This window comes from Pituophis catenifer, unplaced genomic scaffold (assembly GCF_029215685.1).
Source record: "Pituophis catenifer annectens isolate HBS135680 unplaced genomic scaffold, rPitCat1.0.hap2 SCAF_3, whole genome shotgun sequence".
NCBI classification, from domain to species: Eukaryota; Metazoa; Chordata; class Lepidosauria; order Squamata; family Colubridae; genus Pituophis; species Pituophis catenifer.
In genome coordinates this window covers 168,207,190-168,222,870 of record NW_027256883.1, presented here as the reverse complement: position 1 = coordinate 168,222,870, position 15,681 = coordinate 168,207,190, and the positions used below count along the sequence as shown (strand labels likewise).

The window sequence follows — 15,681 nt, the reverse complement described above, 5'->3', positions numbered from 1 at the left end:
TCTGCTTTTTTTGGCAGCTGCAGCACACTGCTGATTCATATTTAAATGATTGTCCACTAGGATTCCAAGATCCCTCTCACAGTTACTACCAGTACTATTGAGCAAGGTACCACATATACTGTACCTGTGCATTTTGTTTTTCTTGCCTTACTTTTTTCACATTGAATTTTATTTTGTTAGATAATGCCCAATGTTTAAGTCTGTCAAGATCCTTCTGTATCTTAAGCCTATCTTCTGGCGTTTTGGCTATTCCTGCTAGCTTGGTGTCATCTGTAAATTTGATGAGTTCCCCTCATCCAAATCATTGAAGATGTTGAAGAGTACTGGGCCTAAAATAGCCTTGGGGTACCCCACTGCATACTTCCCTCCATGTAGATGCGCAGTTCCATTGAAGACTACACATTGAGTGCGGTTGGTCAGCCAGTTACGAATCCATCGTGGTGGTGATAATGTCTAACCCACATTTTTCTATTTTATCAAGTAGTACGTTATGGTCTACTTTATCATATGCCTTACTGAAGTCCAAGTAAATTATATTGACAGCATTCCTCTGGTCCGCTAATTTTGTCACTTTATCAAAGAATGCAATAAGATTAGTTGTCCCCATTCTTTGGATTGATGTTTTCAGGAAGATGTTTGCAATCTATTTTTCTATGCAGTTGGATTAGGAAATGCTGGCTTAGATGGGAGGAATTGGTCCAGTTCTACTACAGTACTTTGATCCATTCTAGCACCAAATTCTGGAATTCTGAGTCATTCTGCTGGTGACACCACACTGAAATTATTAAACCCTGCATTGGGGATATGGGATGTGCAACCCGCCGGCCTTTAAAGCGTTGCTGAGGTTCTGCACTACAACTCCCAAGATTCTTTGCGTTGCATATACTCTCTAATTTTAACTGACATCGACAACTTCGCTTTCTGCATGCAGTAGTTGGGATGGGTTCCTTTTTGGGGGGGGGGGACACCCCGCGCACCGGGACCCATCGGCTCGAACCGTAGCGGGCCAAGCCAGAGGCGCGTAGCTCCACCTAGTGGTTATGCCGTGAACAGCCACGTCTAATGCGGTTTTGTTTTTGTTTTTTGCACCTACACCGGGAACAACGCATCTAGTAGGTGCAAGGATGTGAAGCATTCAGCTAAGCCCTGACCTTGTGGTGATGGGAATTGAGGTTGCGACATTTGTTGTAGAATAACATTTGCAGTTGCGCCCAGGCTAAACGGCGTCTTAGAAAAGCCATCAGCGCTTGACGTATCACCGGCCATAACGTTCCGCCACCTGCAGAAGCTCAGCAGATGCAGGGAAACGTCTCTGCGGCCCACAGGTGGGGCACAAGACAAACTGCGGCGTCTCCAGCCTGGAAAAGGATACCCACCCCGATGGAAGCGGTTAGCACAGAGGTCTTCAAACTTGGCCGCTTTAAGACTTGTGGACTTCAACTCCCAGAATTCTCCAGCCAGCAAAGCTGGCTGGAGAATTCTGGGAGTTGAAGTCCCACAAGTCTTAAAGCGGCCAAGTTTGAAGACCTCTGGCGTTAGCAAATTGTGGCCCATGCTTCATCTGCATCCGTGGACTGAATTGGTATTGGCATGGCGATTTTTTTTTAAACCTCTCAACGTTTTCAAAATCCTTTCAGAGGCACGAAAATTAGAATGAATTAGACGATTCTACTGGAGGCGAGGGACGGCTGGCTGGCTGGCTGGCTCCGCTGCTGCCCAATCAGAACTCCGTTAGAATCTAAAATGACCACCCCTCTTCGGAAGAAGAAGAAGAAGAAGAAGAAAAAAAGCAGTCCCTTTGGCCGCTTAACGAGGTGGGGGGGGCGGAGGAGGGGGGAAGCCATTGAAAGTCCCTCTCGCTCGACCACCGGGTGACTATCTACCAATCGCAAAGTCTGTGGTTTGTGGTCCGCCGCCACTTCGCTCCTCGCCCGTCGAAAGGCGAGCGACGCTCTAGGCTGCCTCGTGTTACTCCTCGCTGCTCCCGGCGGTCTCCGACCCGGGCTGGACTTGGGCAAAGGGACGCGGCGGCGGCGGCTTCCGTCATTTCTATCCCGCGCCGCGCCTGGACGGTGCCGCAAGTATTGACCTCTCAGGCTTCCCCCTATCCAAGCCCGCGCCGTCTTCCTAAGTCACGGCGGCCAGTTTATCTCTTATCCTGACGGTGCTTTAAGCCGTCCTCCGGCCTCCTCCTCCTCCTCCTCCTCCTGGCTGTCTCCCCGTGGCGCCGGCGCTTGCAAGCGCAACCCGCTCCCACCCTTTTCCCCGGCCAAGGACGGCGCTTTTCTCCCAGTCCCTTTGCACCCTCGTATTTATTGCCGTTGTCGTTCGCTTGTTACCCATCCGATTCCTCAGCAGTTTCGTCCCCTTGCAAAACCCCTCCCGGGTGGTGGTGGAGGGGAGAGCAATTAAAGTCGTGATTTTCCTTTTCTGGCAGTAGTTTTGCAGAAGTACTAGCCGTTTGAATCTATTGCAAGGGGTTTTGGTGGCACTAAAGACTAAAATTATTTATTCGGATATTATTACCTTCATTAGGTAGCCGTGACTACCAGATGACAGTGCTGTCACACACCTTTTTGGCAAATCTAATTTTGTTCATGTGTCAGTAAGCGAACATAATTTGTATGCTTTATGATTAGCTTTAATTCTCTGTAGGCTTCTTGTCTTCCGAATAGTAGTAAATGCCTTAAGAATCATACTGTACAGAACTGCAGTGTAGCCCTTTTTGTGTGTGAGAGCTTTACTTGGTCCAAACAGACGCTTAATTAGAATATTTTGCATTTTCTTCATTTGTCACTTATAGAAAATTGGTGGATTTGTTCATGTTTTATGTAGTGTTTGTATCTTTGCCTTAAGTGTAGGGTTTTGCTGACCAGTAATAGAGGTGTAGAAAGAATAGGAATATATTAGAACTGAGCATCTTTCCTGAACCTAATATTTTTCAACCATTTTGAGCATGATGTAGTCCCTAACATCTTGGTTTTAACCACAGTGAATGAAAATTATGTTATTTATTTATTATTTATTATTTATTATTGTGATTTATATGCCACCTTTCTCCCTGGGAACTCAAGGCGGCTTACAAAATGACAATTTCCAATACAAATCACAATGAAATAAAAATTAAAATCAGCAACCCTATTAAAACAATTTAAAATTATAACAGTGTACCCCCAAACGGATCAGTTAAGTTGACGGAAGAGCCACGTCTTCAGCTCGCGACGGAAGGAAAGAAGGTCGGGGGCTGTCCTCGGTGGGCAATCCATTCCAGAGGGTCGGGGCTCCCACAGAGAACGCCCTCCTCCTGGGAGCCGTCAGCCGACATTGTTTGGCCGACGGTACCCTGAGGAGGCCCACTCTGTGAGAGCGCACAGGACGATGGGAGAGCGGCTGGAGATGGTCCTGCAAGTACCCCGGGCCTAAGCCATGTTAGACCAACAATATATGAAATTATTTGCTGCCAGATAGAAAAATGAAGATGTCCTAAGTGAAATTGCTTCAGTTTTAGGTATGTAATAATATAGATCATAATGGAGGGTGCTGATGTTGGATAGCATGTTTCAGAAGAGTCTTCCTAATACCTGAATTAAAGGGCTATACAGGGATCCATGAGCTCGCAGAAAACTATACCACAATAAAATTGGCTTTCCTCTGTGGCCTTTCTTACCCTGCTACAGGCAAGATAGCAACAAATGCTGCTGTTCTTAATGTGAGCTTGGTGCAGATTTAGCCATCTGGCAGAATTTGCTGTGGTTTTGCACAGGTGTTTTGCGGAGGGAGTCTGGCTATCAGCTGATGTCAGTTGGTAAATGGACTCATTTGAGGCATTGGTTTAATGCTATTCCAGAAGAGCACTGAACTTGTGCTCAAAAGCTGATTAGACAGACAAAGCATGGGGAAAGTTGCTCTTTTTCTCTTGCTTTACTGACAGTCACCACTACTGTCAGTTCAGAGATCTGTCAAGTATAAGAGAAGAGTCTGATTGTAAAGAACCAGACTCTCCTGCCCAAAGTGGATTGGAGGACAATGCCCAGGGCTATATTTGTACTACTTTCAATGGGCCAGTGGAGTCAGTCTAATCTACTGCCTCCCCAAGGGATTACCTGAGTGTACCAGTTGTATCTTCAACAAAACCTACAGTATGTTGGGATAAAGAGGAAACTATTTTAATACAAGTTAAGGACAACTCGGCTGCTTCAGGTTTAGAAACCAGATAAAGGCAATGCCAGATAAAGGTTTTTGAAAAATGTTTATGCTAGTTTGATGCAAATGAAGAACAACTCTTAAAAGACAATGTTTATTAAATATTAGTAAGCAATAGTAAGGTTTTCTAAATTGAAGGACAGATAATGCTAGTTCTCTGGAAACAAAAGTTTGCAAATAATGTCTAATGTTATAAATACTGTATATTTCCACCTTTATATTTTGAATGACTTCTTCCTTTTCCTATATCAGTTATGATTTTGCACTGGCATCTGTACTGTCTTAGTTCCAGAAATATCACAGTTTGAAATTTCTGTACAAACAGTAGTTAAGAGAACTTGTGCTTTTGCTTTGTTTGATAAATGACCATAATTAAATGCATGTAAGGAAAAGAAGAAATTGTTCTGAAATGAATGTGTCTGATTTGCGAACAGTTGTTTGCAGTCTGCAGTGGTTTGCAGTACGGTAATTCTTATTGTATTGGGTTGAAGTGTTTGAAGGCAAAAACAATCAATATCTGTGGTGTATCCTCAGAACAAAAATTCATCAGTGTTGGATAAATGTTTTGTAATCTTCTGCTTGAGGCCTGTTTGCTTATGTTATTCAGCCTTTTCCCCTAATCCATACCTTCACTATGCATTATTGCTCATACAAAGCAGCAAGTTAAAATCCATGGAATGCATAGTATATGTATATTGAAATCATAATATGGATTTCATCAGTCTTGACTGTTTTTTTGCCTGCTCATTTGTTGTAGTCATATTTATTGCTTCATGCAAGAAACATGCTCAAAATAATGATAAACATTATCATTGGGAACAGTTGTAATTTATTTTAGAATTGATTGAGTCTTGATGCTCCTTACAGAAATAATACATTGCATTTATTTTAATTTAATTTAGAATGGGCTTTCAGCTTTGGGGCAAGCTATTCTTTAATTGTATATCAGGGAATCAGGAATTGTAACATGAAGGAGAGACTTCCTGTTGCCTAGGTTAATAGTTATTGCTTCATTGGTACAGTTGCAGTTTTCTTCTATACTGTTTTTGTGAGAAGAAACAGCAGACCCACTTTAGGAAATTTAGTGGTAGTACACATTTTGTGTAGAAGCACCTTAAAAGCTTAAATAAAAGTTCATTTGAATAGCTCTTGATTATCTTTTATGGTTATTTTGCGGCAGCATAATGTTTATAGAAATGAATGAGATATTCCTATTCAGAAAAATTGCTAATACATTGAAATGACTTTCGTATGTAGGATTCTTTTTTCATTCTGCATTAACAATGAACAAAGTTTGTTTTGTATAGGTTATGCCTGTAAAACTATATTAGGGTGCAACTGCAAATTTTCCCCCCTGTAAATTATTGTTTGTTGATTAATTGCAGAATGTTTGGCACTCCAGGTCTGCAGAAACTAAGTGTGATTTACAGCCAAGCTGGAAACAGCCAGCAAAACAGCCAAATACAACATGGAAGACAGGTGAACTTCCTGAGAACTGAAGTATGTTAGATTTCTAATAACTTTTTGATTAATTAAAATGGTTAAACTAATCTTTGTGCAGGAGAAGTAGGATTTTTTATTCACTGCCAGGGAGAGAAACAGTTTACTCTAGGAATATCTGGAATTCAGAATGTTTTAAAACAACAATAGTTGATAAATAGCTAAAGAACTATTTAGCTCTTAAAGATAGTCTCTAGTAATCCCCTCATTTAACTTTTTACAAGCTCAATACAACTCCATTGTTCATTAGTTTTATTACCAAATCCTATAACAATCTGGGAAGTGGACATTTTCTATGTCTCAAATATAATCAATATCTTTTTAAAACAGATGTTGTCAAAATTCCTGTCTTGGGCAATCATTTTCTGCACCAATTTCTCTGAAGGAATCCCTGCACTGATTCCTTGGATGTGTTACAAGACAAACAATTTCAGAAATGCCTGTTTAAGCCCTCACATTTAAATTCATGTGCAATGAGTGCATGTCTTAAACATCTGGATCTCCCTTTTGGACACCAACGTATACAGTACTAGTAAGCAAGATGCCTTTCAATGATGTTTGTCATTAACTTGTTTTCTCACTAAGTAACAGAGGAGTACCCACAGTTCTCCAAAATAGAAAACTTATTTATTTTAAGTTAAGAAACCTTTATTATCCAGCATAGGGATGTATAAATTATTAACATTGTTTCTTTGTTGATGAATTATGTTAACTTTTTTTTACTTTTCTTATTTTGTAAAATGGAGTACCAAATTATCCTAGAAGGCTGTAAAATAATATTTTAATTAAACTTTTATAAATTGAAGCTTTTATTTTAAAGTAAATTTCTAATTCTCCTTGTGACATAGATAAACAAAAAACTTTCTGCTATATTTCTGTCAGAGAGTAAAGAAGTTTAAAATGATTTGTTCATAATATTTGACCTATATGAGTACAAAAAGACTGTCAAATACAGGTCGATAATTTGGGGGGCTTCAAGTATTTTTATTTTTCTCTCTTCTTCATAGGTGAAAGTTGACATAGTTTCTATGAAACCATAAATGACTTCTTGGCATCTTGATTGCCATGACACCCAGCACAGGATTATGTGAAGAATGTGGGAATCCTCCCCTTAAAAAACTGCTGTCAGCCATGGCTAGGTAAGGTTTAAGCAGGAGTATGATGCTTTGTCTGAAATCCTGTCCTTATGGGATGATAAAAAATGTTTTTTTGTTTGTAATTCTAATACAGCAGACAATAGTTGTCCCATATTGTGGGTTTTTAATAGTGTGGATTTGAAGATACTGGTCTTACCATGTTTCCACAGTGCTGCCTGAAAATGATCTAATATCATTTTGAAAATTATTACACTTCTTGATTGGTCTGGGATCATAAATAAATAAATCAAGTCACTGTGTTATACTTGTAACATCAAGTAACTCTCTGTACTCTTGGCACAGGACACTCTCGCACTGGAGCACAAGTACTACTTTAAAAAGTTGCTGACAGATGATACATGATTGCCTCCATGCACCTATTTCCTATCAAATCTGAAGTACTGCACAAATGTATGGTGTAGACCTTTGACTTTTTTCTCCATCTGCCACTGAGTTTCTGAAACATTGAAAATACTTTGTCAGAAAGATGCAGTTTACACTTTGGTCTTCAGCATTCTGGTTTTCCTTAAGTTCCAGGGTTTGCCTATTGTTTTGACACCATGGGAACGTGCTGCAGTGGCCCATGCCGAGACAGGGTTCCAGATAACCACCCTACCAAGTTTAAGGTAAGTTATATGTTTTTTGTCTTTTATAATGTGGTGTTCTACTAGTATTGATCGCTGTGATTTAACCCAAACAAAATTCCATCTCAAGACTGAAGTCTTGAGTCGGATTGAGAAACTCCTTTTTATGAGTTTCTTCTTTCTGCTTTTTCAGTTAAATATTACTGCCTTTAGCTGAGAAAGTTTATCTTCTCTGTATATTTCAAGGAATTCTATCTCTGACAATTTTCTTGTGTGCATGGTTGGTAAAGGCATTGCATGACTGTGAATTTAGAAATTCTTTCAAGGTGAATCATTTAACTTGGGTCAGTTAGTTGATGATTGATACTAGACAGTATTATTCAGGGAATCTTAGATAGCATTCCCAAAGTAGAAGCACAACAATTAATAAATGCATTCTTAGTATTTACTATATGCTAAGGCTAAGAAAACATTCCTTATGTCACCAGAGGGAGCAATTTCCTGAATAGCTGAGGCCTTCTTGTTGATGGACTAGCACTGACTCTAGGTATACCTGCCTGAAATATTTTTCTGGTAAGGAAGCACTTCTGTTATGCAATGTTTCTCAATCTCTTGGCATTTTAAGATGTGTGGACTTCCACTCTGAGTCCACTGACGGCAATTCTGGGAGCTGATGTCCACACATGTTAAAATTGCCAAGGCTGAAAAACATTGCTCCAAAGCATTTCACCACTGAAAAAAAATGACTGCCTCATGGAGATGTGGTTGGGCTGGTGTACCTTCCTGAATAAACCACACTACTAGTTTATAACTCCACTGTGTCTATTTATATGGTGTTTAGTGTTTATACTAGTAGCTCCTGACAGCTGGCTTTGGTTTCTACAGGTGACAAATGTTGATGATGAGGGCAATGAGCTGGGCTCAGGGATTATGGAATTGACACAGAGGGAGCTTGTTTTGCACACTCATAAACGTGATGCTGTTCGGTGGCCATACCTTTGCTTGCGTCGTTATGGCTATGATTCCAACCTCTTCTCCTTTGAAAGTGGACGTCGCTGCCTGACTGGACAAGGTATGTAAATTTCTCCCCAAGTAGCAGGACAGCTGTTAACTTGGGATAACATCTAATTTCTCTCCTCATAGGAGATTCAGAAATAGAAACAATATTCTAATATGACACTTAAGGAAATTCACATTTTTGTTTTCAGATAAATATTGGTGAGAGAACACTTTAAAAGCCTTATTTAGTTTAGTATTCTGCTTCATAAAGGCCAACCATATATTAATGGAAATTCTAAATATCTTGTATTCAGGTTTCTAGCGCCTCTCACATTAACAGCATTGAAGGAATGTTCTGGCCAATACTCTCTGATAGTTTTTAAAATCCATATTATTTTGTCAACGGTGAGATGTGCAAGGTTGGGGATAACTTTGAGATAATTTAAATCTTTGTTACATTAAGAATAGTTAGACTATATTAAGAATAGTAACATTTTTTAAAAAACAAGTATATCTAATCCAGATTAAAATTCCAATCTAAATCTAAATCGCTCACTCTCCTCCTTGAATGAGCCACTCTGGTCCATGCGCCAGCTACGCAAGCGCACACCCAACCTGCTGCTGAATTAAATAAATGGTGTGCGTTGAGATTCATTATTTCCCTTGCATTATATGAATGTTCTCTGATTCTTTTCACATTCCTTTCTCTCATGGTTGGATTTTAAAGCTTATTTCACTTGAATGATCATTCTTAATATCAGGAAGATAAGACAGAAAATGTGTAGAATCTATTGACGTGTGTGTGTGTGTGTCTTAGAATATTTTTATTCAGAATTGCAGCTGTTGTTGCCATGTTCTTGTCCTTGTTGCTATGGATTTTTGGTTCATGCCTGTGCATGCCGGCATCTGATTGGTTAGTTCAGAATAGAGAGTCAATTGATAAAAGTATTTATGGGTAGTGGGCAGGTGTTGCAGTTTAATACAAACGCGAGTTACTATGCTTTGCAGACATGTACCAGTACAATCCTGTTAATCACTGGTGATTTGCAAAATGGTCTAACCTCAACATTGAGCTGGCAAATTTAAATGGAAACAGCTTGTTAGATTCTTTGTGCAGGCTCATGCTGTTGCAGGCTTACTTTGCCCAAATAAGGTACAGATAATGTTTTGCTCAAATTTTTCATGGGCAGCACAGTTGAAAATTTACCAAGTAATACTAGTAACAATAATATTAACTTCGTGCTTTTTCTTTTTCCTTTCCTATTCTGTTTCTTACTTTCACTGGAATATGGATTTAAATGTACTATTTCATGGTCAGCAGTTCTGACCAGAACAAGTTATGTTTTGACACTCTTTATTTATACCACCTGGGTATGTTGAAATGCATTCAAATTATAGAACACTTTAATTCTTGGCCAGAATGTTGCACAAATGAAATCATAATTCCATTTTATGTATAACCTAGTGGCTGAGGATAGCTGCCTGACTGAGAGACTTGTTTGATAACCAGATATCTGTGTTTTGATTTTGAAGTCCTAAATAGTTTGAGCTTAGGGTGCTTCACAGATCAGTTTCTTCTCCCCAACTTCTTGCAAATGGTGGGCTTGAAATTTCAGTAGTGCTGAAGCTCTTCTCTAAAGAAGCAATCTCTTTCTATAAGTGTATCATGAAAATGTCATATTCTGATTCATTTTTTTGCTGCTTCCCTTATTAGTAATTTTATTAGTGTAACTAATTATACAAATAATATTTAATCGGTACAGTAATATTTATAATTTTGAAGACTTGTCTTCATGTCCAAAGATAAAAATTAAGTTGGCAAGTAGTCAACATATTTCTAAGAGTCTCCTAAATTAAATTGTAATCTCAGGACCAGACCTTTAGTTTCAGTGTGCATTAATCACATGTTACATCTTAATCCTATCCTTTTGATTTGTCCAAATGTCCATGCAGTCATATTGCTTTCATTGTATTTAGTAATCTGCTAATGTTTAGAATAGAAGTATATGGCTGGAGTAATGGTGCATTTTGTTAGCACCGCTTTATGTTTTTTTGATATGCATTTCTTGTTTTAGATAGTGTGAACATGCTAGCATTAAAATAGACTTTCTCTTCTTCGCCTAGGAATTTTTGCATTCAAGTGCTCAAGAGCTGAAGAGATATTTAATCTGCTGCAGGATCTGATGCAGTGTAATAGTATCAGTGTGGTGGAGGAACCTGTTGTCATTACAAGAAATGCAGCTGAACTGGAACTATCCCGGACTCCCCAGACACCCGATAGTGAGACCCTCTTACAAACTGGAAGAGATAGGGGAACGAGGCCTATGTTAACTTTTACTCTAGACCACAGGTGTCAAACTCAAGGCCCGCAGGCTGTATCCGGCCTGTGATGTGGTCAGATCCGGCCCATGGGGCCATCCTGGAAAATGTAAGGGGCTGGCCTGTGTCTCTTTGGCCCGGACTACCCAGTGCAAAGAGGAAACATGTCAGCAGTTTGGGGAGTGGCGTCAAAACTGGCCACACCCACCCAGTCAGCCATGCCCCCCAGCCCCCCGAGGTCAACCATAGCCCTGAAGTGGCCCTCAATGAAATTGAGTTTGACACCCCTGCTCTAGACAATTACTTCTTGGTGTCTCAAAGGTTCTTTTTTCTTCAAAAGACAACTGGACTGTTTTTTCCTTGTGGAAGAAGAGAAACCTTTTGCTTTTCATTCAAGAAGCTTCATCAGTTCTGATGGCGGGGGGATGGAAGGATAGGTTCTGATAGGATGGTGGAGGATGGAAGGATTGTATTTCTTTGCAGTCATCTGGTCTTTAGCACTCTCTGAGAGCTGTTGGGGCCACTTGGGAATTTATGTGTGCCCTCAGGGTCACCTGAATCAGGGTACAATTGGCTGTGGAACCTTCTATCCCCCTGCCATCAGAACTGATGAAGCTTCTTGGATGAGAAGCAAACATCTTCCTCAAGGAAAAAACAGTCCAGTTGTCTTTTGAAGAAAAACACGTCTTTGAGATAATTATGACCTGGATGACTGAGAATCTCCACAGACATTTCTTCTTGGTTAGAATATTTTGTTTTGATAGGAATTTGGATTTGTATGGGGTGAAACCTTTCTTTAAGCATGTGCCAAACATTTATACCCTACTTTATATAAAATGTTATAGGGATTTGGCCCTGTTTTGAGTCAGTGTTGAGTTGCTCATTCTTTCCATTGCCAATTCACAGTTGAAGCCATAATGTCAATCCACTTTTATAATGCAGTTGTAATATGTTTATAGTATTGGGCTTTTCTAATTTATGCAAGAGAGTCATGCCTTGTTTTCATATACATTTTTTCTGAACTGGGGCTACTTGTAAGGCTCAGCACATTTGCAACAGTTGTATCAACCTGTTTCATCTCCAGATAGGTATTGTTAATTACTTAATCATCTGGTCTCATAAAATCAACTCTACTCTTCATTCATGTCTTTTGCTTATTGTAAGGTTTAAAGTTTTATGTGAGCTTGTTGCTTTATTTCTAAGGCAACCAAACACAATGATCAGATATGTTTAAGTTTCCAGTAAAATATCACCAAAACTACTGTTAAAAAGTATACATGAGAATAGAAAGATTATTATTTGACTTGGTTATCTTGAGCTTTGATTTATTTTGCACTTAGATTTGAGATAGGTACTTTAGCCTAGTTTTTATAATTGTTTTGTCTCATTACAGTAGAGAACTTCATCATACAATCTGGGTCCATTGGCCTATTAGCAAAGTATTTGGGGGTATTTTTGGTAAATGTGTATAGAGTTTTGTGTAAAGCTAATTGTGCTCCCATTTCTTCATTTTTTGAATATATAGTCCCAGGCTTTCCTAATGGGTTCCACAACTTCCCTATGGACCCCTCATCTTGCCCTGCAGCCTGCCATGCCCCCATGAGTGGTCTAAGGCATTCTTCCCTTGGGGAGGACGCTACACATGCTCTTATTATCCCTGATGGGCAAGTAAGTATTATATATGAAATAGAACACTGCACCAATTAATACTAACTGTGCCAATTAATTTTAACTATGCCGATTAATGTTGGTATAGGACAGGGGCCAGCAACCTGCAGCTCTGGAGCCGCATGTGGCTCTTTCATCCCTTTGCTGCGGCTCCCTGTCGCCAGTCGGCTCCACAATTGATAGGGCTTTTGGTTAGGACAGGTAGAGGAAAAAGGAAGCAATGCTAGTAGGGGACTCTATGGTGGGGGAACCGAACTTCCAGTTGGCAGGGGAAAAAGGATGCTATGCTAGGAAGAGGCTCTATGGTGCGGGAACCAGACTTCCGTTTGGCAGAGGGAAAAGGATGCCGCACTAGGAGGAGACTCCATGGTGGGGGAATCAGGCATCCAGTCGGCAGAGGATAAAGTACGCCGCACTAGGAGGAGATTCTATGGTGGGGGAGCTGGACTTCCGGCCAGCTCCAGAATTGAAGAGGGGACTTCCGGTTAGGACTTCTGTGGCTCTTTGAATGTTTAAGGTTGCCAACCCCTGGTATAGGAAAATAGGTACCTGTTCTTTTTTCACTTACGCAGCACTAAGTTTCTAACTTTGATTTTCAGGAAAAATCATTTATTGAGAAGATGTATTCATTCCCAGTTATGAGAAAGTCACAATAATAATAATACCTTCTCATTGCACAGGGTATTGATCATTTGACCTCCATCCACCCTCAAATAAAAAAAGGCTAGGATGGGTTTTCCATGACTGTGTACATTGTTTTCTTAATTAAACAAGAATTGGGGTGATATTGTCTTCCCCCCGCCCCCATGCATACAGGTAGTCCTTGTTTTAAGGCCACAATTGAGCCTCAAACTTCCACTGCTAAGTGAGACAGTTATTAAGTGAATTTTGCCCCATTTTACAACCTTGGCGTGGTTTTTAATGAATCACTGCAATTGTTAAGTTAGGAACATGGCTGTTAAGTGAATCTGGATTGATTTTGCTTGTCAGGAGGTCACAAAAGTGATCACATGACCCTGGGACACCACAGCCATCATAAATACATGTCCATTGCCAAGCATCTGAATCGGTGGGTTGCCCCCGGTTCGGATCGGTTCGCGATCCCGTTGCGAACCAGTAGTAAAGGTAAGTAGAACCCACCCCAATCTGAATTTTGATCATGTGACCACAGGGATGCTCCAACGATTGTGTGAAAAGCTGTCATAAATCACTTTCTTCAGTGCCATTGTAACTTCGAACAGTCACTAAACAAATGGTTTTAAGTCAAGGACTACTTGTATAAGATTTGATTAGGTAACATAATATCGTGTGACAGGACAGGTGTGATCTGATAATGATTTTAAAAAGTATTTTCAGTCAGGGAACATTGTTAGAATTATTAACAGAACCCAAGGTTAAGATGGGACTCTTTCTTTTTAATATTGTTGCTGTTAAAGAACATCCTGTTTATGGCCTGACTAGGTGGCTCAGTGGCTAAGATACTGAGCTTGTTGATCAGAAAGGTCGGCAGTTCAAATCCCTAGTATAGGTCTCCTGCATGAGCAGGGGGTTGGACTAGATGACCTCCAAGATCCCTTCCAACTCTTGTTACTGTTAAACTGTTTAAGCATTTTTAAATGCTGTGCAGATACTTATTAATCCTGTGCAGGATTTCTAGACAACATTTATTCTCAGCACCTGCTAATATATATATATATATATTTTTGCAGTCCCACACCTATGTAAACACAGCCAGTGGTGAAGATGATATAAGGGGCCACCATTGTATGCACTCCTTACCTGAAGTTCATCCTGCGATTGCTCATTCCAACCATAGCTGCTCCCTGGAGGATCGGAATCCCCAGGTTTACCTTCAGCCAGGAGAAGTGAAGTTTGTTTTGGGCCCAAACCTGGGTTATAGGCACAGGATGAAATGTGATGGCTACTGTCGACCCCACTGGGAGTGCTCAAGGCATTTCTGCACCCCTCACAACAACAACAACAACGATTACAAAGATGAGTGCCTCGCCCCCAAGTGTGTTTATGAAAACCTCAACGGTCTGCTGCCTTCTCGAGGAACCTTACTTCGTCACGGTAGCGGGCGCTTGAAAATTCCTCGTGAGGACCTGAATCCTGCCAGTTGCTCCCATCGCCGGACCACTCTGCTGCACTATGAGAACCTACCATCATTGCCCCCTGTGTGGGAGTGCCAGCCCCTAAGACGGGGCCAGGATGATGAGGACTCTGGTGATGCAATGACACCTTCCTCCACTGGTTATCCAGAAATTGAAGAAGATGACCCTTTACGAAATTACATGAACTCAGAAAGGGTTGCCCTACATGGAGGCATGCGTAGAGGAGGTTGCTTGCAACGGCGCCGCAGTTGTACCCCGAGCGTTTTCAATTTCGACTTCTGCCGGCCCTATTTGGAGCAGCCAAGGCAGCTCAATTATATCCAGGTAGAACTGCAAGATGATCCTTGTAAAGGGCGCCAAAGCATACCAGTCCCCCATGTCCCATGTGCGGTTGCCCATCCAGCCCACAGGACCAATTCCTATGCGGTCATTGACCATAAAAAGACAGCAGCCATGTCCAGCTTACAGAGAGCACTGCCTAAGGATGATGGGACTTCCAGGAAAACACGACATAACAGCACTGACCTGCCTCTGTAAGAAGAACATTCAACCCAAGCACCTCATTGTGGCTTTTGTATCTGCTCTTCAACAAATCATGTTACATAACTGCCATTTTCCCATTGTGCCCCCCTGTTACTCAGTGTGAGTCACTGGAATAGTTTCATCAAGCTAATTTAAGAAATGTAGCCTATCTGTGCCTCTTCCGAGCCTCCTATTCCTCTACCATGTACTTTCTGAAGCCCTGCCATGTGCTTGATTACTTGACGGGGCTGATGGCAGGGTGGGTAATGGTACAGTTGGAGTGTGAAGGCTAAGGAAACTCTTGTTTAATTTTTATTTTTGAACATACACAAAATATATTTATTTTCAAATTTTGCATTAACTTATTTTTCAGAGATGCTGGTATTTGTTTGTCTGTTTATTTATTCAAGTTAAAGTGCCCAGTAAATGTAACATTGAATTGCTTTGCAATTAATTCTTTTCTCCATGAGAATCAGAAAAGCTCTAAGAGGGGAGGAGTTGTATCATTTTTTAAAACAAATACAAGGCTAGCCACCAAAAGGCAGAACAGAGGAGGAGATTCAGACTGTCAGAAAAAGTAACCCATGCAAGAATGGTTCTAAAACCATATGGTCCCACGGGTGATTCAACATGCTG

General features: G+C 40.6%; 1 protein-coding gene across 2 annotated transcripts; it reads left to right on the top strand.

The window, feature by feature from the left end:
- Positions 1–2,003: 2,003 nt before the first annotated feature.
- On the top strand, positions 2,004–15,466 carry FRS3 (fibroblast growth factor receptor substrate 3). Of its 2 annotated transcripts, none has more exons than XM_070939741.1 (8): positions 2,004–2,081; positions 5,589–5,703; positions 6,711–6,842; positions 7,371–7,465; positions 8,309–8,495; positions 10,547–10,702; positions 12,267–12,409; positions 14,119–15,466. In XM_070939741.1, the coding sequence occupies exons 4-8, from the start codon at positions 7,400–7,402 to the stop codon at positions 15,058–15,060; spliced, it is 1,494 nt and encodes a 497-aa protein (XP_070795842.1). In that variant the 5' UTR covers positions 2,004–2,081; positions 5,589–5,703; positions 6,711–6,842; positions 7,371–7,399; the 3' UTR covers positions 15,061–15,466. The 2 variants fall into 2 exon arrangements, with proteins under 2 accessions (XP_070795842.1, XP_070795841.1); XM_070939740.1 differs by lacking the exon at positions 2,004–2,081 and adding an exon at positions 3,192–3,508.
- The last annotated feature ends 215 nt before the right edge of the window (positions 15,467–15,681 follow it).